At 41.1% G+C, this 24132-nt stretch overlaps 1 protein-coding gene across 1 annotated transcript in view; it reads left to right on the forward strand.

Annotated features, from left to right (window-relative positions):
- Positions 1–23481, forward strand: part of LOC106959562 (glutamate receptor ionotropic, NMDA 2B-like) — a gene marked incomplete at its 5' end in the record, with an annotated part of 42576 nt that extends 19095 nt beyond the window's left edge. The window contains 3 exons of the mRNA XM_015052209.1: positions 1315–1502; positions 7718–7956; positions 14258–23481. Of these exons, the coding sequence (XP_014907695.1) occupies positions 1315–1502; positions 7718–7956; positions 14258–16516 (2686 nt within the window). The remainder of the gene's footprint in view (positions 1–1314; positions 1503–7717; positions 7957–14257) is intronic.
- Between the last annotated feature and the right edge of the window lie 651 nt (positions 23482–24132).

Below are 24132 nucleotides of genomic sequence, written 5' to 3' on the forward strand. Positions count from 1 at the left end.
GAGACTTTTGATAAATCTTTCTTTTTTTTTTAGAGGGAAAGTTGCTGAATAATTTCCTGGAGGGAACTGTCCTTGTGAAAGTTTGAGGTTGTCGCCATGCTGTTTCTTAACTTCCCACATATTTTGGTGTATCTAGCTGTGTTCAAAACCCATATTTCTAAAAAAAAAATTATATATATATATATATATATATATATATATATATATATATATATATATATATATATATATATATTTTAGTGAAACATAAAGTTGAAAGTTTAACACCTTACACAAAGTCTATGACTGCTCTGGAGCGGTAAAGCGATTATTAGATGAATTATGTTGAAGAGGAAGTAAGTCGGACTGCCGTGCTGTTGGAGCCACTTCAAGCATTTGACATGCTGATGTCAAATGCTTGACATCAGTTGAACATCTGCATATTATGAGATTATGTATGATTATGGGTCATTGCCGCAAAATACATTGATTCTGGAGCGCTATTTAAATGATTTTACGCTCCATCGAAACACAAGTGTGACAAAGATTTTTGAAGCTAAAGACTTTTTGTCATCAAAGCTGTTGATACATTTGTGTCTATACCTGCTTATTTTTACTTGGATGTTACAGGAATTTAATCCAGGGTCAAAGGGTCCAGATATTAGTATGTAGTTCCAGAAGAGATGGAAGAAAACGTTTTGATAAATTACGGCACTCTTACACCAATCTGGATCTTTAAAAAAAAAAAGCATTTTAGAGAGAGAGCAGCATTTTTTTTACCACAGTAAAATATAAGAATATACAGGACAGAAGAAAAGTGAACTAGATGAGGGCAGGCTGTACTTGCAGTGTAACGATCCAATGGAAATATTAATTACCGAATGGCGTTGAAAACCAGCATTTGATGCGTTTTTAAAAGATCTTTTTTCAACACCTCGCCTGAATTAACATGTCTTCGTTTTTTTTTGTGAACTCTCAACTTGCTCTTGCGAAAGAAACAAGAAGCTCATTGCCAAACAGTAGAAATGACAAAAAAATCCTTTCCTTTGTTACTGTGTTTAAACATGAATAGGACTGGAATATGACCTTAATAATACCTTCACTCCCACCTCTCCAGTTTTCACCGTGTGTTCGTTTTTGCCAGCCTGCATGCCAGCCTCAGCCACTGGCAAAAGCAAGTGAAAGTCTATTACTCTTATCGGCGGCTTAGTGCTATTTAGCAGGTTAATTGGAGTGTTGTAGCTGCAGCCGTCTGACTTCTAAGTGCTAATTAATTGCAACCTATCTGTCTCTCTCCCTGCCGTTCTCTCCGTCTCTTTCCCCTCTTTCCCTCAGCAAACTGGATGCCTTCATTTATGACGCCGCCGTCCTGAACTACATGGCTGGCAGAGACGAGGGCTGCAAGCTGGTGACTATTGGCAGCGGCTACATCTTCGCCACCACGGGATACGGCATCGCCATCCAGAAGGAGTCTGGGTGGAAGAGACACGTGGACCTGGCCATCCTGCAGCTTTTTGGCGACGGTGAGCGCAGCTCGCCGCTTCCCGCGCCGTTTTTATTCATAGATGCCGCTCGGCTTAGCGCTCCCCGCAATTCCATCGCGCAGGAAGGCTTCACTGATGTGATTAGCGGTTTAGTAGTGCGCGAACGCATCAGATATGCGACATATTTTAACTGATCACAAATTCTCAACGACCTTGACGCGAGCGGGAAAGGATGAAGCCCACACGTTATCTGTTTTAACGCTGATAACACTGTCCTCGTTAGGGGACAGCTTGTAGCTGGGCGCATGAAGACACCGCAGAAGTACAGCTTGATGGAGGAAGAAATTGGAAGAAGAGCATATTGACAAGTTGGCTGCAAATCTATTGTAGGGATAAATCTGCTAACATCAACAGAAAAAGGTGTTTAAAGTCACTAAGAAGATCATTTTAATGGTCTTGTTGCAAAGAAAAATGCAAAAATCAGAACAATAATGAACCATGCAATGCTGTTTCTCTGCTCCATGCTAACCGCTGCATGCATAAGCTAGCTTCTACTCGTCTAATAATGTAATAATCAGATTTAAAAGAAGTTGAAGGAGGTCAATAGCAGAAAGTAGCGAAGATATACAGCAGAAGACATACAGACAATATTCAGGTTGACTAAAAATACTGGAAAATCTGCATCAACTTTTAAAGCAACAACATTGAATCCTTCTACATTTAGTTTTTTCCAGTGTGATCGAAATTGCTGCCTCCAAGAAAGTTGACGTTTCATCAAATTGATTTTGATCCATTTAGCTAAAACTAAACAGAGCTCGGCTCTGAAAGGACGTCATGACTGTTTGAAGTCAGGAGCCTTAAAGCCGTCAATCTCTGGTGAAAGATTCAGAGAAAATATCTGATCCAAGACAACATGTCATCCGGCAGAGGAACAAAAATAGCTCTGTTTCTGTTTGTCAAGCAAAACACCTGAAAACTCAGAAATATCACATTGGTCAAAAACTAAAGGTTTTGCTAAGAGGTGTAAAGCTGCTGTCACACTGTTTTCTATTGTGTCAAACATGCTGCCATTTTGAATAAGAGCTGTGGCGCTTATGGGGGTGGTGGAATTTTTCAACATGTCCAGAAAAATATATTTGATGACAAAACTAAGTATCCTACAGTTTTAAATGTGGACGATGGGGATGTAAAAGCCTTATTTTGCTACTACTCTTGTCTTCAAATGACAGTAAAATAATAATTTGTAGACTCGATATGTAGAGTGACTGTAGGGTTCTTCAAGCAGACAACATGCAACGAAATGACAAAGAGACTAAAGTTGACTCAGTTGAAGCCAGATTGATGAGTGAAACTCTTGTTTTTAAGGCTTAGAGCTGAAAAAGTGTCTTCTAGTTTTTCTGTACTTATAGCTGAACTCCCCTGTCAATGAAAATGCAGATTCTTTAGACGTAAATCAAGCTGACTGCTCTTGTCCGTGTGCTACCCCTTTAACGAATCTGCATTCACGCTGTTGCTCCATTCAGCAGCTAATCAACAAATGTCAGCCTGTCATGTCTACTGGCAGCTACCCATGTGTAGACCTTTAAGGATGGACAACTGTGTTCAGATAATTAGTTTGTTTTTTTAATATATTTCCAATCATCTTCAGATGTGTATTTTAATTTTCCATTGTTATTGCTTTTCTTTAAAGAAAAAAAAAGCCAGAGAATGTCACAGAAAGTCCTCTGAGGTTTCAAAGATTAGAGGTTTTTGTTGACTGTGCTCACATCAATCAGTGCTTCACACAGGAAAACGGTTTGAGCTGCTTTCCCTTTAACCCTGTAGGGAACGGATACATAAAGCGGAAGAGACTCAAAGCCAGGCGGCGTTTTTTCAACACACTTTAGGTCTCTTTATTTTTGGTCTCCATTTCTGAATTCACTGCTGTATTTCTGTAAAGCACAGTGCCTTACGGGTGCAACGACGACGTTTCCAGGACAATCAGTTATCATGTTTTAAGCTTTTATCCGTCTGATTAGCATGTAGGAGAAAATAAATCTGGCTTTTCTAAGGAACTGGTCTCTGATTGGCTTTGCGACTTAAATGTAAAGTAGATTCAGACAAGGAGAGATAAGGCCGAGCTTTAATGCAACCTGTGATTTAGCTCCGCCATGGGGATCCTCGGCTTTATGATGGCGCTTGGCTTTTATAAGACTTTGCCCAAACTCTCCAGGGTTTCTGCTTTTGAAACGCTGCTTTATTCCAGCTCCAACTTCAGTATTATTGGGTGTCTACAAGTGGCGATTAAATGTCGTCTGAAAGTCGCTCTTTGTACAGATTGAAGCAGTCGAGTACAGCTAATCATTTTCATAAAGAAGGTCCACAAAGTTCTAGTAAAATAATACTGTACATATTTTATCTGTTATGATGGTATCTTTAAGTTTAAATCATTTGTTTGATAAAATTCTTATCAATCTTTGTTGTTCTCTTGTGCTTATTAGGCCAAATATTTGGCATTTTTCTGCTTTTCATTGATTAAATTGCAACAATTTTTTTATAATAATGCATCTTTACATGAAATAGAATTTGTGTGTCGATTGGCCAGGTGAACCAGTTTGAACATCTGGAGAAAACTATGTTGGCATTTCTGACATCTGACTAAAAAGAGTTTAAACAGTAGGAACGGTCTGACAGACATTCTTAAACGGCAGTATTATGTGTTTTCCAGGTATATAGTGTCATTTTACAGCACGATCAAGTAACTATGGTAACTTCAGTTGTTATAAAAATGCTGTATGAATCAAATATGACTTAAAATAAATTTGACTTTGTAATTAAACACCTTGAAATTGGGCCTCTGTGTCTTTAAGAAACTCCTGCTCTTTCTGAAGCTCCGCCTACAGGAAGTAATCACAGCCTCTATTAACCCTTCAATGTTTTTACCAGCGTTGCACTGAGAAGCAGCTCGTTTAATGAGCTCAGCTGATGCTCAGCTCCACCTGGTGGTTGCTAATTGCTGCTGGCTAGTCTGAAGGAGCTGAGTGGGTGGAGTCAAGGGGAGAGGTGGACGCATGGAAACTGTAGGTCCGTCTCGAAGGTGGGGCTAGGTCCAACCAGGCGTTTTGGACAGCCGAATGGTTGCCATGGAGATTAAAAGATTTCTCAAACATGCATGAGAGAACCAAAGCGACACTCCTGGCATGTTTTTGATGAGGGAATAACATTACAACATGATGTAAAGGTCAAGGAAGTCGACTTTTACATTATAATGCCCTTTTAAGTTGGTTTGAAACATTTTCAGACCTTGTCGTACTGAAAGCCAGCCCATGCCAAACTCAGCAGCTGCACCCTCTGTATAATTAGGCTGACCCTTCTTGATACGCAATTAAACGCAGAACGGAAAATGTAAGAGAAGTTTAATGTGTCTGGAGGTTTTCTCGCGTCTCGGAGCCAACTGTGCTGGACGCACTCCAGCACATTGTGAGCCTCCTGAAACGAGGGCCGTCCGGAGGCCCGCTTCATTGTGTCCCAGTTAGGGGTGCCAGCATAGCTCCTGGTGTATTTCGACACTGGGTGCTGTGTGAGAGTGCATGTGTGAAGGCACACACGTGAATATGGGTCAGCCCTCTGAAAGTGAGCCGACATGTGTGAGATGAGTGAGAAAGTGTCGAGATTCTGTATTTTCGTCAGCCTACGTTCAAAGAGGATAAGTGTTCACCATTTATCGATTCTTACTTATCACCGGTACCGACAGTTTCTGATCGAGCTACATTCGTCCCAACTTTTGAGTCACTTGTGTATGTTTGTACGTGAATATGGGTCGGCTCGCTGTAACACTCCCCCTCCATCCCGTGCCACTGCAGGAACCGAGTGGCCCTTATCTCACAACCTCTGAGGATTTCAATGTCACTTTGCCACGCCTCGCCGTCCACTCGGCTCCTCGTGGCCTAGAAAGGGATCCGGCTCACGCGGAAAGCCCCGTGGTTCGCTGTGGAGGGAGTGTGTGGGTTGCTTGACGCAGGCAGGAGCAAAACTTATATACAAGAGCTGTGCTACAAAAACAGAAACCACACGTTTAATTCCAGTTTTTTTCTATAAAATAGAAAGTTTTCACGTGGCTTGACCTTTTTCTGATCAACCAAGACTTGCTGCATAACATCAGAAGTTCATTTAGTGTTTTTATTATGTTTGTCTAAATCTGAAGTGGTTCTAATGCCCGAATTATTGTTGAAGATGCTCTTTATGTTCTCATTGGAAAAAGGTTTGATCAGCTTGAAATAGGCCAGTCACAACAACAGAATCTGCTGGACGATACATTATCCCAAATGGTATTGGGATAAATGATAATATTGTTGTTTCGAGACCATTTTCAAGTGGTACAAAAGTAATGGATATAATAATGCAAGTGCGCCTGTCAAAGATCAATAAACTTTAATTTCTAACGAACATTTAACACTGGAACTGGAAGACATTTAAAGAATTAAATGAACAATGAATCAAATTAATTATGAAGTCTCTGTGAACAGAATTGCCTTTTAAAAAAGGAGCTTGTGGAGACCAATGGACCAGACTGAAGACTTTTGTCATCCAGTCTGGTGGAAAGAAAAATGAACAGTCATGCAAATGGAAATTACTGAGCACATTTTAATTTGTCACGCGATTAATTGATTTATTGCAGCAGGCTTAGTCTGAAACTTTAAATACTCTGTGTATTGATTCGTCCAGTTCAAGTTTGATCAGTCTCAGTATTTAACAAAAAAAGACTGATGGCAGTCTACATCTGGTGGTGAATTTGTCCTTTAACTTGTGCCGTCCTCCTGGTCACTCCAGCCTTTTTGGTATAAACTTGTACATTACTCACATCGCAGTGTTCAAAGTAGTGGCTCGTAGTGCGGAAATTACGGTACAAATCATATACTGACTTCAACGTTTTTAGCTAGTCTTAGTATTCCCACAAATAAATTGCATTTAGAGAACTGTTTTTACTATCAGAGCAGGTCGAGAATGACTTACTTTCTTATTTGGATACACAAGACGGACTTTAGTTTACTTTTTTAATATCATGAAATCCTTTGCTACACAATCTTGTTACGCCAACGAATCAGGGTTGCCAACTCTCACTCTTGAGAGAGTAAAGTTTTTCCTCTGTCCCTCCCACTGCCCACTGTACCCAGTTAAATCTGTGCATTCAAAAAAACTACCTCCCTTAATGCATATCACCTTTTATCCTACAGTTCAAAACATCTCTTAGGTTTTATCAGTGAAAAAGAGAGAGAGGTTTTCACACCATATCACCGAACTTCCTGTTTCCCTCTGCGTCCATCAGGAATCCAGACAATTTATTTACAAGATGTGAAGCATCGAATGCACAGCTTCCTTTTTATACTTCCTGCTTCTCGACTTACTTCCAGCTCTACTTAAAAGCAGGAAACCCTGAAAAAAAGATGCTTTTTTTTTTGTTTGGACAGACAGAAACTGTTACATTTTTCCATCATCTTTTACAGAGCTCAACCTGGAAATGCACTGTAGCACTGTGAAGAGATTATCAGGAAAATCCATATTTTTAAACATAATTACACTTTCAGAATGAGAAAATTAAAACAAAAGTAATCTCTAATTGTCTCCAGGAGTCTTTGAATCCGTCGACAGGCCCACAGAGGAGTTGTGTTTTCTGTATCTCTGCTTTCTCCTGACGGTGCAGCCACCGCCGCTGACTGTATGATTAATTAAGCGATTCCCGCCATGCCTCTCTCCGCTCTGATTGAGAGCAGCTTGTGATGAAACAGAAGGTGACCCACAAACGGGACCGTGAGCTGACGGAGCGGCGTCAGTCGCACCTGCGAACATATGCTGAGACCGAAGCGTTTGATGTCATCGACGTGCGCCTGTGTGTGTTTCTGCTGGCCGGTCGTGCTGTGAAGGCCGCTGCCCTCGTCCCCCGCAAACCCTCAAACCGTTTATTAAACCCTCGTTTCATCTGCTGCGTCATCACTTCCACGTCTCAGGCCGTCCCACGTCAATTCTTTACGACATCACATCCATCCTCTCAGCGGTGTGTTTTATGTCCATTTTCTACCACTTCCCAGCCTTTCACTGTACGCCTCTACTGCCTGTTTTAGTGCTCCATCAACTCCTTATGCCTTTCCCTCTCCCCCCTCATCCATCTCCCCCCGCTTCCTTCTCCCGTCATACCATCTGTTGCAGTCCTCACCTTCTCCCTGCCTTCGTCCTTCCCCTAATATTCCCTCTCTACAATGTCATTCCCCCTCCTCCAGGTGAGATGGAGGAGCTGGAGTCCCTGTGGTTGACGGGGATCTGCCACCACGAGAAGAACGAGGTGATGTCCAGCCAGCTGGACGTGGACAACATGGCCGGGGTCTTCTACATGCTGGGCGCCGCCATGGCTCTCTCCCTCATCACCTTCATCTGCGAGCACTGGTTCTACTGGCAGCTGCGCTTCTGCTTCATGGGCGTCTGCTCCGGCCAGCCCGGCTTCGTCTTCAGCGTCAGCAGGGTGAGAGGCCACGGAGGGGAAAAGGGGTTGGGGGGCCCAGGGGGGTCGAGGACTGCACAACATCCCCAATACACACTGTAAAAAAATAAAATAAAATCTGCATATTTAATGGCAGATTGTGGCAGGAAAAATTCATTAAACAATTTAAAGCTGTTTGATTCAACGTGAAGTTTCCACAAATAAATGAATGTACATTTTATATTTGTACATTAACTTTATAGGTTCATGTTCATGTTAGGGATTCACTTTTTTTTCCTGTAAGTTTAAGTATTTCCTTTTTTAGTAAAGCATCGACTCCAGCGTCATTTTTACCACAAAATCAACAATGAAAGTGCCATCTAACGCTGGAAGAAAGAAAAAGAAAGAAAGACATTTTATGGAGGAGTTCTGTCAACAACAGCCGGTGGTTTACTGTAGAAATGTACTTTTTTTCTTTTTTTTTTTACAGTGCAAGATGGTCCAGACGAGTTGAGTGGTTTCCACAAATCATGTCCTTATATATTAAATATCATGCACTAAATAAACTGATAGCATCATTTTAAAACATTAAACTTTGAATTCAAAAGCATTTTTTTCAGTAATTATTTACTTCCTGTAACAAATAGTTCCTGAAATTGTTCCACTGACCCTTGTTTGGAAGGGTCAAGGCATATCCATATGATTGAATGGCCTAGTCAAAGTGCAGGCTTATATCTAGTTAAGGATCTTTGTCAACCCTTGAAAATTGATGTTCACCGACACTCTGTTCGATCTGAAATGAATAACAGGTTCAGTCTAAAGACTTCCTGCTGTAAAAAGTTGGAATACATTCAATACAATTTTTTTTTACATTTTACAAAATTGTTTCTTTTTCCTTTCCCTTTACAGTTACCAAATATTGAAAAGTACAAACGAATTAAATGTTTTTTTTAAGGCGCTGTATTTATTTTCCATTTTCTGACGGCCACAAGTTGGCAGACGTTCCCTTTCGTCGCTTACAGAAAACAATAATCTCTCCTCTGTAGTTTTTGTTGTGATTCATGTTCCTGGAGCCCGTGAGGTAAACATTTACAAAATGCTGAGCTGAAATCAATAATTCACTCAAGGAGGAAAAAAAAATCAGCCTCTGAACCAGTGAGGGTAGATTACCGCGTCCCGGGAGACCAAAGTCACCTCAAGGTGTTGGATTTGCATCCCGATTGTTTTGACTTGGCTATGGTGTAATTCACTGCATGCCTCTGAAGGTGAACCTGTGCAGGCTGAACCACGTGGCTAATTTACAGCAGAGGAGCCACATGTTACTGCTCTCTCTCTCTGTCTCTCTCTCTCTCTCTCTCTCTCTCTCTCTCTCTCTCCCTCCGTTACCTTGATGGAGCTGTGCAGCCAGAAAGCAAAGCTAAAATCGCCTCCACGCTCTCTGATCATGCTTGAGTGCCCAGCTTTCATTACTATCTCCATAATGGTCGTTTTATTTTGTTAATGTCTGTTTGTGCGTAACCATGTCTGTTTACCAGCGCTCCTATGCAGTCTGGAACAACAGGGCTTCATTATTGTTTTTTTTTTTTGGTCTGAAATGGAAAAATGTTTGTATTTCCAGACTTTATTAGCTGACAAAATGTCCTCACTTCTGTCCTTCCTAATATGTCGGTACTTTCATGCATATTTGTCTCTGTTCTTACCTACTTATCCTTTATGTTCCCTCCTCCCTCTATACCTCCCTTGTGTCTATCATTCCTTTCGTCTTTGCATCCTTCCTTCCTTCTTGATTGCAGGCTTCTTTGTGTCTCTTTAACCTCCCTTGTTTTGTTGGATCGTTCTGTTCTTTTGTCTTTTGCTCTTTATTTACTTCTGAAGTTGATTCATTCATTCTTTCCTTCCTTCCTTGTATCCTTACTTTTTTCCTTCTGCTTTTCCTGTGTTGAATCCTCCTTTTTCCATACTTGCCATTTTTTCTTGTTCCTCTGTTTTACTTCTCTCTTTTCATGTGTCTTCCCTCCATTTCTTCCTTCATTGCATCTTTCTGTCCATTTGGATGTCCTTGGTTCCTTCTGCACTTTCTTGGTTCCTTCGAGTCTCTCTTCCATACTTTGAGTCTGCTTACAGCAGACGTATCGGTCATAAATCCACAGTGAATATTTGGGCATTTTTTTAAAGCAATGGTAAAGTTACCGGGGATCCGGGATAGCCAAATCTGGAAAATTACTGAATTTTTCATGAAAAATGTGGAGCAACCCCTGATTTCCATTTGCCTCTCAAACGCCATTTGACTTCTCATTTTCAAAGCCGAGCCGCTCGCTTATGTTTTTTTTTTCCTTTTCTATTATTATTATTATTATTATTGCATCATTACAATTTGTATGGGTGGCTGGAACAGAGACCAATTAAGCTTTGTGTAACATTCAGCAAGCGTCCTTAATGGCAGAAATTACGCCCGTCCCTACCGCAGCCTGGCAAAATGAATGAGCTGTGCGTGTCCACGACTACAGCGAGATGATTCAGTATGATAAAATATTCTGGGCAAACACTCATAGAAAGAAGTGATTTGCATTTAGAGCACTGGGCAGGAAAACATCAACAGGAGTTATGACTCTCTAACATCTCAGCACAACCCGACGTCCAAAGCGTCACATCGTCCATGTCTCATTTACTGTAACATTGTCTCCTCAGCTGCAGCCATTTCTTCCATTTTCCCATCTTTCTTTTCCCCTCGCTCTCGTTCTGCTCCTCAGACAGATTCTGTTTTCTTTAATTTCATAGCCTAATCCAATAAAGCTTATTGTTATTGCCACAATTAACATCTAGGCCCGGCGCCGTGAGAAATGACATCTGTTACGGTTGGCGTGAGTCACGCAGTCACGTCTGCACGCTCGCTTTAGTTTTCCCTCCCTCTGCAGGCCTGGTGAGCGGCTCTCCTCAGACTAGCCTGGTCCTTCGGGTCCCACCTGAAAACACTCAGACAAATGAGTTGTATTGATTTAAAAAGCCTCTGATGACTTCAGAACTGTAAACGTAACGGAGGTTTTAATCGCTGCGCTCTGCACAACTCTCACAACAAAGTATATGGAAGTTCATTTGTGCGTCGCAGCAAAAACGTGCGCAACGTTTGGACCGTGATAAACAAGGAGGTGCTACACAATCTACATCCTGATCACTTGAAATGTTCTCCGTGCACGGACAGCTGATGGTGTTCTTCATCTGTTGTGGAAGGAGAGTCATCCTGAGGTAAAGGTAGAGCAAAAGTCTTTTAGGGCGTGTCTCTACCAGATTTGCACATCTCATTTTTTTTTTCAGCCTTTGTAACTATGGATGGGATGTTCTGTTTTCAAATTTTGCCACTGATTCTCAACAGGATTAGGACTTTGACTGGACCATTCTATCATATAATTATTGTTTCATCCTAACTGTTTAGTTTCGTGTTTGGGATCATTGTTCTGCTGGAAGATAAATCTGTGCTTTAGTATGAAGGTTATGAAGGTTTTGCTTTTTTTATTTCTAGCAGTGTTATCCTGTACACTGCAAAAACACAAAATCTTACCAAGTATTTTTGGTGTAGTTCCTAGTAAAATATCTTTGTAGAGTTGAAATAAGACAAAACTAACATAAAGGTAACTTTAAGTTAGAGATATAGGAGCTTATTTTAAGTCTTTAATGTTGATGGGAAAGTTCAAGTTCCTCTGGCAGATTATTTTACTCAGAACATAGGAAGAATGTCTTATGAGTTAAATAATCTGCCAGTGGAACCAGTACTTTTTTAAAAATAAAGATTAACAAAGTATTTCCTTAAAACAAGCTTCTATATCTTGCTGGAAAGTTACTTGTAAGTTAGTCTTGTCTTATTTCAAATGTACTGAGATGTTTGCATTAAAAGTTTGACATAAATATTCAGTAGGGTTTAGTGTTTTTTGCAGTGTAGGATTGTACCGTATTTAGCTAAATCCTCATCAACTCTGACCTGCTTCCTTGCTGAGAAAACCCCTCTTCAGCGTGATGCTGCCACCAAAATGTTTTCCACTTTATTCTGACTGATGTGGAATGTTAGACTCTCTCCGCATGGGGATTTGCATGTGGGTTAAAAAGTTCAATTTTTGTCTCATCTGACCAAAAGACCATCTTCATGTCTTTTCTTTCGAAATTGGTCTTTTTCAGGCGTGTACGACTAATAGTCGTCTTGTTGACAGATTCCCCCACCTGTGGATCTCTGCAGCTTGTCCAGATGGCCACTAATGATGTCTAACACACCTTTTAGGCCTTTAATGCACTTATGCCAAGATTAAAATTCACACAAGTGGACTCTATTTACTACTTAGGTGATATTTGAAGACAGTTTGTTACCCTCAACATTATAGGAATCTAGTTTCACTGTGAATAACTATAAATAACCTGCTAAGATTTTGGTTTTAAAATAACAATAGATGAAGGAATGAGTCCAGAACATCAAGTTATTACATGTCTGTGGAATAAATACAATATGCAGGAGTTTGACAAGAATGAAAATTCAACCTTACAGTCAAACACATTATTCAACAAACTCACTAAGCTACTAAACTACTAAGAAAAAGTTTAAATGATTAAACTAATGAACTGCTGGAGGCAAAAACAGTAAAAATAGATCTAATAAAATTATGCAACGATGTCACTGTTCAATGTTGAGAAAACAGGTTTATCCAAGAGGAATTTGGAAACGAGGCCAATTTAATTGTTTTTAGTAAATCTTGTAAGAGTAACAAAATGTGAAAAAGTCAAATTGACCAGAAAGTAAATTTTAAGAACTTTTTTTTTTTTTGGAGGGAAAATATGACAAATTCAGTAACCAGGACGAGATGATTCTGTGTGGAAAAAGCCAAAAATATCATCAAACCAGGTGAACGGGTTTGTTTTCGTCTTCCTCCTCCAAGTGCCTCTCCAGCTTCACCTACTTTCCCAACAGCTCCTGCTATTAACAGACTGTGAAATTAAAGCAATACCACTGCCTGTAAAATAAATATTAGAACAAAGCCTTTTCTGCGCCATTGCAGCAATCCAATCACCAGAAATGTGTGAACTATGGAAGAACTACGAGGGTCTCGAGGAAAAGACGCCAAGCAGTAAAAGATTTCTGATCCCACGGATCAGCTGAGTTTTGACCATTTGCCATTTCGTTATCCAGATCAACCTCCTGTGAATAATCAGTCTTAGCGATTGATCTGCTCCTCTAAGGTTCTCATCTGTCACGCCTGGTTTGCCCTCCGCTCAACATCCATTTTTATCTGAATATTGTATCGTACATCACTGAATGCAAATGGAGCCGTTTGTCTTTCTGTCTCTGAGGGGCTCGGCTTGTCCCCCCCCCTTTAATGTGGCCTTTGTCTTACAGTAGGAATTGTGTTGCTGCCAGAGGCGCCAAGAGGCTTGTGAAACTGAGGGTTTTAATAACTGCCAGAGGAAATAGTTGAGCTAGATTCTAATTACATTGATTGAAGGTATTGACCAGTGGATCTGAAAGGGTTTTATAATCCCTCCGCCCGTATCAATCACCTAGCATCAAGTCGCTTCGTTCTCTTTCCAGGGTTGTGCCGTTTGATCAATTGCGCTCTGTTTCACGGCAGCAAACATGCTGCATCACATTGCTTTTGATTTTCTCCCTTATCCTGTTAAATGTAGATTCGTTTATAGATATTTACTCACAATATACGATTGTTCTAATTTTTTGTCCTCTACACTCTAAGCATTTGTCAGGATGCAGTCTTAAGCATTTTTTTATACAGTCTAATAAAACGTAGAAGCAATAGTTAATGTTTATTTATTAGGTTGATAACCAAACTTTTATTGCCTGACATGTTTATTTTTTCAGTATCAGTCTTGAAATATTTCTTTAAGTGTTTCTGGTACTTTAAGAAATAGCCACTTAACATTTGCGTTATCCTCAGCTATGTGTCTAAGGAGTGACTGGAGTGCTAATGAGAGAAGCATATCCCTGTCAGAAAAGACAGAAAATCTGAATCAAAGTAGGCAGGAAAATACAATTATTTCATTCTCTTTTAGACACTCTCATACCTCATAGGATAAAATAAATATATTTTAAAGAGAATAAATGGGAAGCAGTTTTAGCTATGAAAAATTACATTATAGTTTTTACATGCATTTCCTTCTTCTGTAGCAAATTTAGGATGGCGCTAGCAGGGAAGTGCTGGAAGAAAACCTTTTTAGAGGCCTCTAAAGACTTGAGGTTGAGGTTCATATTTCCAGCATCTGGACTTGATAAAGCACTATACAAGAACAGGCCATTTACCATTAAAGTGCAGCACTAACAATGCTTCTCCTTCTCCGTATCTCTTTTCTACAGGGAATATACAGCTGCATACATGGAGTCCAAATCGAAGAGAAGAGCAGCTCTGCGTTGAACTCCCCGTCAGCCACCATGAACAACACCCATTCAAACATCATGCGCCTCCTACGCACTGCCAAGAATATGGCCTCCCTGTCAGGGGTGAACGGCTCGCCGCACAGCGCCCTGGACTTCATCCGTCGAGACTCATCTGTTTATGACATCTCTGAGCATCGCCGCAGCTTGGCTGGCCATTCCGACTGCAAACCTCCTTACATGCCTGAAGACAACATGTTTAGTGACTACATCAGTGAAGTGGAGAGGACGTTTGGCAACCTTCATCTCAAGGACAGCAATTTGTACCAAGATCACTATCTACACCATCATGGTTCAACCCCAGGGCTCACTGGTCCTCCTCCCAACAGACCCCACAGTTTGGGCAGTGCTAGTTCTCTGGAGGGTGGCATGTTTGACTGTGACAGCCTGGGTGGGGGAGTGGCTCCCATCTTCACCACCCAACCTTGCTCTGCTCTGACCCACAGGAACATGAGCAAGTTCGACCTGTTGTCCGGACAGACTCCTCCCTCAGGCCAGAGCTTCAAGGGAGGACTGCCTGACATCTACGGGAAGTTCTCCTTTAAAGGTGGTGCCTCAAGCTCCACTTACATTCCGGGACCTAGCTACTGTGGGGGGAGAGGAGACGATGATGGAAATATACGCTCAGATGTTTCAGACATTTCCACACACACTGTAACATACGGAAACTTGGAGGGTAATGCCAAGAAGCGCAAACAGTACCGCGACAGCTTAAAAAAGAGGCCGGCCTCTGCAAAGTCCAGACGGGAACTGGACGAAATTGAGCTGGGTTACAGGAGGAAACCCTACCACATCAGCCACCACCACTACCACAGCCAACGCTCTGCCTCCCCGCCACTGTTGCCCTCTGAACGCAAACGAGGGGGTGGAGGAGGAAACAACAATGGGAACTCTTACCTCTTCAGGGAAAAGGAGAGTGTTCGGGACTTTTATCTTGACCAGTTTCGTCCCAAAGAGGGGGTCCCTCAGTGGGAGCATGTGGACTTGACGGAGGGCCCTGGAAACAGAGATGGAGGAGTGCCAACATGCACCTCCTTGGTGCCAGTTGAAGACTTTCTGAAAAGCAAACCCAAAAAGTCTGACTCAAAGGGTGGGCCAGGGTCTGGATTGGCAGGGGGAGAATGGGAGTGCAGGAACTGTCGAGCTAGTGGGGGCAAGCAGATGTCCATTCATGGAGGAGGTGGTGGGTATTCAAGTGGCATGGGCTGTGGGTCTTCAGCTGGTGGCAGCCGCCCCAGCTCTGCAACCTGCATGCGCTGTGAGGGTTGTAAAAAGACAGGAAACCTCTACGATATCAGTGAGGACAATAATCACCCCTTGGAACAAATGGGGGGAGGGAAAGGCGGGGGAGGAGTGGCAGGTATGGCCGCAGGCCCTCAGGCTCAATCTCAGGCCCAGCAGAGGAGAAAGAGTGGAGGATTTGGGAAGCAGCTAAGGCGGCAGCATTCGTATGACACATTTGTTGACCTTCAGAAAGAGGAAGCAGGTGGAATGGGAAGTCTGATGGGAGGCTTAGGGGGAGGTATGGGTGGACCTGGGATGGGAGGAATGCTGCCCCCACCAAGGAGTGTTAGTTTGAAAGAGAAAGAACGCTATATGGAAGAAAACAGCCCCTTTGCACACATATTTGAACGCCATGGGGGCTCAGAAAGGGAAAGGGACAGAGACCCACTGTTTTATGGAGGTGAGAGCCAAAAAGGCTCTGGCTCCCCATTCGGACTGTTCAGAGGGGGTGAGGGCCTCCACCGCCGCTCCATCGGAGAGAGAGACATGAGAGACAGATCTTTGATGGAAGGTGGAGGTGGGGCAGCATTCTCTTTATCCAAATCTCTTTATCCTGACCGGGTAAACCAAAACCCCTTTATACCCACCTTTGGCGATGACCAGTGTCTGATGCACGGAGCCAAACAATATTACCTGACAAAGCAACAGCAGCAGCAGCAACAAGTTGCCCAGAACAGCAGAGGTGACTTCAGGAGTCAATTGAGTGCAACGTCATATCTGCCATCATCTGCCACAGCTGGGGTGATGTCCAACGTGCCCCCCCGGTTCCCAAAAGAGCTCAGCCTTGGTGGGATGAACCACCACGGGTCTATGTTGGCAGTCGGACCCCCACGTCCCTTCAATGGAAGCAATGGCCATGTGTACGAGAAACTCTCTAGCATTGAGTCTGACGTGTAAGAGACAAAGAGAAAGAAGGAGGAGAGCAACAGAGGTTCAAAGAGTTTGGAGATCAGGGGTATTTCTTAGAACTATACAGACACAAAGCAGCTTGAGTTCATGGTGACACAAAGAGATGACTGAAAGAAGGGTCAAATGAGTGGCAGAGGCAAAACAGGTAGAGACTGTTGTACAAGATAGAGAATGAAGATAGGAATAAAAAATCAGGACATCCTTAGGGGGTTAAGGATGCTAAACCTCTCTTAAAATGGCCAAAGCTACTCTACTTTTACATCCACATACAATCAATCAACATTGTCTTTAATCTCACAAAAGCCCTACACTTAAACAAGTTCCATCCTCATAGCCACCAGTGTGCTAAAAGTCACATTAATATCTTGACAAAGAATCACCTTGTTTTAGTTTTCTACAGGGGCCACAGTTTGAGGGCTCCTGCTGGGTGCTTGTGAGGAACCACAGCAAGAGCGGCAACAGGAGAGAACTGCCCATGTGCCCCTGTGACAATTTAGAAATTAGACGTCGTCACATTCGCTAGAGCCACAACACAGCCTGTCTTGGACATCTCTCCCTGAACCCTTACCCACTCCTCTTCTTCTCTGCCCCTGCTTCTCCTCCATATCTTTGACACCTAAAGAGCTGTTTGCTGATGACAATTACAATCATGAATGATAATAAGATATTCTTATAGAAAAACAGGGTATAAGAACAACAATAACGTTGTGAATAACAAAGACATTCATGCTGTTTATGGTAACTCTGCTTGTGAGACCAGACATTTTGTTTTGTATTCTGTTGGTATAGTATTTGACTATTCTCTAAGTATCTGTAGTAGTTGTGTTCCATTTGCTCCTGGTGGTGCCAGGAAGGTTGTTCTTGGTTCAACCAACAAGCCAGAAAGACTGAATTTTTTACTCCTGTGTTTTCTTCTGTTTTCTGTAGAATATTTTACTCCATGACCATTCGTGTATCTGCTCCAGGATTTCAAAGACACATTTGGAGCTGGGAAATTCTTGATATTTTAAGACATTGCTAATAATCAAGCACGCACATGCTTCAAAACACACACAGTTTCTTTTTCTTTCTTCAGTTTTTCTTTTTTGTCAGTCTGAACTCGTGTTACTGTGAAGAACAACGTTTTCACCAGAAGCTACTGAGAGGAAGGACGTGCCTTAAAGGTCTCCAGTGGAAGTGTCCTCCAGTTTCACACGCAGCTGCACCAGAACAGACCAGCGCTCATTCAGGCTGCCCAGTGTTGCCGTCACATATGAGCCAAACCCGCTGTAGAAATTCGACAGCAGGCTACTGATGATGATGGTTTCCATACAAGACGCTGTTTGAGATCTTTTATACCTTCGTAAAAATATTTCATATGTCAGGTATGGATGGTGTTTTATGAACCAGTCGTAATCAGGATGTCCCACTGTTACTAATAAGCTGATGTGTCTCAGTTCATAGCAATGGAAGCCTATAGACCACCTGTTTTATCCATCCTACACAACACCTGTCACTTGGTTCTTGCTAGCATTACTTCACATCACACCAACAGTCTGGGAGGCTCGCACAGAAAGCTTTGCTTGGACATTGTGTAAAACCAACATTATGCACTGTCACTTATGCAGACCTCCCACAACGAAGTTGTAGAAGAAGCTGATAAAAGGCAGGGTTGAGGAACTGGCTAGGCAACGGGAAGGCAGCTGTCTTGTGAAAGATTGTTTTTTTCTTTTTTACTCAGACTGTTGTAGATAGTCTTTAGCTAAAGAGGCCTCATTTATTGCACAGGACATTTTACTCAGTGTAGGTTTGGGCACTCAGTAGACATGCCTTATGATCCCTCTCCCCCAAGTTGACTCATCATGTACAGACTTCAGAGGCTTCTATTAGTTATTTGAAGGTCCGATCTATGATTGGTTGGTGTCACAAGTTCAAGGGCTGAGAGATTTCATACAGGAGTACTGGCCACAGAGAGGACCTACCGGACTGTGTGTTAAACGATTTTTGTAATTATGTCACACCCCAATATAAAAGCACTCATGCAATAGGTTGATATGTGTGTTTGTGCGTTTGAAGAGAACCAGACCATTATTCAACAATAAGTGCTTTTTCCCCCCTAATCACGCTGTTAAATATTCATTACTTCAACAGCCTGTACTCCCTAACTCCTCGGATAACACTGAGACTGATCGAGTTAGCCTTAAATCAGATGCACCCTCCCTCCCTCCCACATACACCCCCCATGACACTCCTAATAAATAACTTGGGATCTCTGGAATTTTTATACACATTTTGAAAGTTCAGGTGAACCAAACTCAGCAAGGAGGAAGAAGGGTTTGACGCAGAAATAAATGGTTAGTTACGATTTTTGAAGCGAGGCTCTGTGATGTTATCAAGAGTAGTTTCTTTAGTTGCACTAGAAAGATTCGTTATTGCAGTGAGTTAAGGAGAAAAGTGAAAAAAGTTGTTATACATCAATCACACTATAGAGTTTCAACAAAGTCTTCCTGCAGATTTGACAGTACAGCTGCTAGTTTCATCACCAGTTAAGCCAGATTGCATTACCTATTTTCTACATATGGAAATATGGCATGAGCCTTTACAGCTAAAGACACCATAAACAGCACATATACGCGCCACTGCTACAAAATGAATGTAGGTGCTACAAAAATGCCACGGCAATGATCCGATAATAACATCACTTAATTTCATGTGACACCATGCAAAGGCTCTGTTTGCTTGGAAAATTCACTCGTGCTAAATACTTGGAGTGGTTCCAACGGATGGGCAGTCTGACCTACTTTTTGATTATTTCAGCTTGGGAATGTTTAACCTCTTGAGGGCGTACTTAGACTGTTTATAGAGCATTGAATTTTAAGCCCAAAATGATCAGACAAAAAGAAGGTGATGACTCAGCATATTAATATACTCTATCCGGTTATAGGACGCCACACATTTTGAACCAGTACAAATCTATTTTGCAAACCAACGGTGTTTTATAACACAAAATGTGTTAATTTAATCTGCATTAGACACATGTAACATACATTTCTTTTGATAAACCAACATAATAGCAGCCTTTAATTAGTGGAAGACTAACTGCTAATAATATGCAGTTACATTGGTTGCATGTTGTTTGGCTGAGAAAACAACAGCCCCTGCACAAACAGGTAAGATCTGCTAATCTAGTGTTTAGTTTTATCTATTGGAATGTTTTCCAGACATATTTCTGGCTGAAATCAGATCATTTCTTAACTTTTCTATAAACCGACTGCAACATGATGTTTTTCCGTCACAGCTAGAGCAGTTATCGCGAGTAATAACTTCAGAGAGCCTCACTTCAAAAACTCAGAACTGCCCGTTTAAGAATCTGAGAGACTTTGGTTTGGGCATCAGTGTCAGCATTAGTACGTTCGATCTTTTTCATGTAAATAAATATATATTTAAGAATCTTTTCACTTTGTACAGTAAACAGACAGACAGGATGTAACTTTCAGTATGTTTTACAATTTAAGAAATAAAACTGTGATAAAAACTCATAAAATAAAAAAAAATCTGAATAAAAATATGCAAAATATAGAATAAGACACAAATATTACTAATCATAAGTGATATAATTGAACCTTTTTTTTCTTTAAATCTCATGTTTACTTGATTATAATAGTTTTACCAATACGGATTATGTTAAGAGTTCTGATTTTTTTTTATTATTATTATTATTATTATTATTATTATTATTATTTTCTCTAAATTGTTGCAAACTGAGGATAATTTACTGTAGGTGTAGACGTTTAGTGATTAAAAAAAGGGAAAGCTTAGTTTTAGGAGTCTATGTTAAGTTTCCCTTGGATTGTGTTAGACTCTACCTTTTTAAGATAAGCTCTTTCTCCATGCTTTTCGGCATAGATTCAATTATCTAAACATTTATATAATACGATATTACATGTATACAGAGGTGATATTTGCATATAGAGGCAGCAGTATATTGTGATCCTTCATTTCGAAGCAGCCATTCTTGTTTAAAAGTTTTCGAGGCGTTTGTGTTTTTTGTTGCCCATTTTTTTTGGACTTGGGCTCTAAACGGCAATTGCACACAGAATTTAGAGCCATCATCGGCCCGGCCTATCCTGCTCCCTCTCTTTGTTTGGGATAGACATCACTGTGGTAATGGAAGATTACACTTACACACACACACACACACACTTAGGCACACTGGACGTTTTTCCAGTGTTGATGTTGCTGAGAGTTTCAGCAAAATATTGTGGAGAAACCAACCAAGCCGAAGTGCAGAGTCATCTCCGTGAAAGTGCGGCTGAAATGCATTTGTGCAACCCCTTATTAAAAGGTGAAACATTTGTTCCGTCGTGTCTCATTTTGTGCAGGCTTTTTCCCCCCCGCTGCTTTATTTGAACTCGCGTTGCTAAACTGTGTTACTTGACAGCCGAAAAGCCCTAAAATGCTCCGTATTCTCATTCATTTGATTCTTTATTTATGTCTTGTGTGTGTTCCTCTGCATTAGAGAGAGGGAACCATCTTTATTAATTTGCAGCGGGCGCATGTGAGACGCCATGCATTCGGAAATGATTTTTCTCCTCCTTATTTTGTGTGGTTCTAATTCCAATAAGTCCGTGTAATCTTCTCCTCCAGCCTGAGAGAAGAAATTCATCTTTCCACTGTTTCTTTTTTTCCCCTTCTTTTCTCTAACTGCTTTCGTGTCCACGGGGTTGATTGAAAAGTGAAAAATGTATCGGTGTGCACATAAACTCTGTTAGCGGTCCATTTTTCCCCCTCTACAAGGCACTGAAATAATTCAAGTCATTTGCAATAAACAGCACAACCAAACAAATAATGTTCATATTGTACTCTAAATATGTTAATTTATCAGCTCTTGTTTTACAGGCATCAGGGTGGCTAGCAAGGGCTAGCTAAGTCCTGTGGGCTATGACGTAGAGGTGTACCTGATACTGTTAAAAAAAAATCATACCGACCGTCAGATTTTCACCCCTGCAGCTCAGGTCCGGCTGTGAAGCAGATTAAGTTGGGCTTGTCATTAGTCTTTAGTCCCCCTTAAGGCCAAATTGGTCCTAGTCTCCGGTTTCTGCAAACGAGCATGTCACAACATATTTGGTTCACGAAGGGCAAAACACTGTGTCCCCTCTTTCCCCGGTGTTAACACACGAAGAAGAAGTGGCTCTAACACGCACGTGGGCTACAACACGGTGGAAGGTGTTTTTCTTTTCTATCAGGAATATCGACCCGAATGAGGGCAGAAAAGGAAGACAGGTGTGTGATGATGACATTCACTTTCCTGACTTTGAAACTGCTTGTGTTTATTTGAAAAAAGAAATAATAAAAAAGATGAGTCAGTCGTGTGATTTCGTCCCATGCAGACAGGAAGAATTAAACTGTGATATTACATAACTGATTGTTCTGAATCTTTATGTAACTAAGCAGTTCACACTCTATCAGTTGCTCTCTGTTCATTGAAAACTGTGTTTCTCCCCCCCTTCGTATTTTAGTTACAGACCTCTGTGTGTTTGTCTGTGTATACAGTGCCTTGCAAAAGAATTCATGGCTCTTAAATTTTGTCACATGAAACTGCAATACCTTTTACTGGGATTTTATCTGATAGAGCGAGTTGAACTGGGGGTCTGCCAAATATTTAAGAAAAATCATCCATAGTTTTGGCCTCTACAATAACTGCGCCTGATTTTGTTTGTTTGTTTGTTTATTTAGGCATATCAAAGTAAAGGTGGTTAAAGGAAAATGGTTTTCAAATATTTCTGCAAATAAAAACTCTGAAAATTGGAGCAAACATTTGTATTTTTCCTCCCCTACTCTTAACACCTCAATAGTTTTTTGGTTTTTTTTAATCACACATTTTGGCTGTGCTTACTAATTAGGTAAGCCATTTTTATTTAGGTATATCAAAGGAAGCATGGTTGAATACTTCAAATATTTTTATTTTTAGAAATAAAGATCTGAAATTTAGACATAATTGTTTTGAGCCACTTCTACTCTGATAGCCCTAAATAAAATAATTTGTCTTTGTTTTTCAGAGATGGGATCAAATTACACTCTGGGGACGCTACTGGTTTTCATTTAAAATTAACTGGTTATGTTTTTCTTTAGGGGTATCAAAGAAAAGGGGTCTGAATTCAAATTCATACCACATTTATTTTTGTTTTTTATTTTGAAAACTATATGTAAATTCCCTTCCGCTCTGACAATTATGCCCTGCTTTGTGTTGATTTGTCACATAAAACCCCGAAATGTGGAAGAGTTTAAGGGGTTGGAATACTTTTCAATGTGCTGTGTGTGTACTATCTCTTGATACTGCTTCATATTGATGCACACCAAATTTTCTACTCAATTGTGTACAGTTCTGTTTGTTAATATTCTTGTTTTCCATCTTCACTCACTGTCATTCCTGAGGTATTTGCTCTGTGTTGCATAAGGGGTTGCAACGCAATGTATTTCCCAAAAAGCGAGAAGAAGTCGCCAAAAACCACAGAGACTGCATAACTTGACCACAGTAACCCGTGGCTGGCGGAAGTGTAACATATGAGCAGTGACCACTGGTATGCATAATCATACACAACATTGCTCCTGGCCGTTGTTTTCTCTTTTCTTGGCCATTTTCTTTGAAATAATGCCAAAATTTTTACAGCAGAAAAACCACACAAAAACAGCTAATTGTACAGGTTCTGTATATACCAAATACTGGGGGAAAAGTATTTACCTTCACCTTTTTTTGTATTAAAAATGATTGACGTATTCTCAATAGCAAATTTAACCATGTCATGACAAAACTGCAAAAAAGAAAAAAAAAAAAACAACATCATTAAGGTACTTCTAATAAGGATAATGCCGATATCTACCATTATAAGTGCTGAAATAAGACTATTCTTTCTCTTTGTACATGATGAACAAAATGAAGTGTTGAGTATTAATAATAAAAAGTATAAGTTTCAGATGGATGGCAGTGAGTTTTTTTTTCTTTTCTTTAAACCTTCACTTGTTTTCACCCTGCCTGTTACTTGAAATGATTTATGATGTCTTTCATCAGGTGTCTGTATGCGTTCCTGAACTGTGATGCTAGCATGTTCTGCTGCCACATGCAGGTTGGCGCTCTGCCTCTCCAGGCCCGCAGGGATTCCTGCAGGAGCAGAACACGATTGGAGAGGGCTGCCGGAGAAACCGCAGCCATATGGTGACGGCATGGAGGGGTAGCTGGGTCGGGGTCTGTCCCCCTCCGTGACCCACACTGCTGCTGGCGCTCCACACAGGCTCGTCCGAGGCCGTCCAGCCCCTCCGGGTTCTCCCAGGCTGCTCTCTCTCCTCCTATCGCTGCTAAGGCTTTTGAATGGTACCCATAGCCGGTACAACAACAACCCTTTCTCAAAGCTGGAGTGTGTAACTTTTATTAATTATTAATATTTGTTAAAACTGTCCTCGTCGTAACAATATGAGATGTGTAATCTGCGGGAAAAAAAAGTTCTCCGCTTTCTCGCAGCGCTAACTAGAAACAACCAATCAGAGCCAGGAGGCGGGGTTTAAAGCTGTCAATCAAGCTCATATTCATGCTACTCACAACCCTTCATCCTTCAACTTTCTCCTTTTCT

The sequence above is a fragment of the Poecilia latipinna genome, unplaced genomic scaffold (assembly GCF_001443285.1).
Source record: "Poecilia latipinna isolate Pla-1442-1.1 unplaced genomic scaffold, P_latipinna-1.0 Scaffold1096, whole genome shotgun sequence".
Lineage (NCBI taxonomy): Eukaryota > Metazoa > Chordata > Actinopteri > Cyprinodontiformes > Poeciliidae > Poecilia > Poecilia latipinna.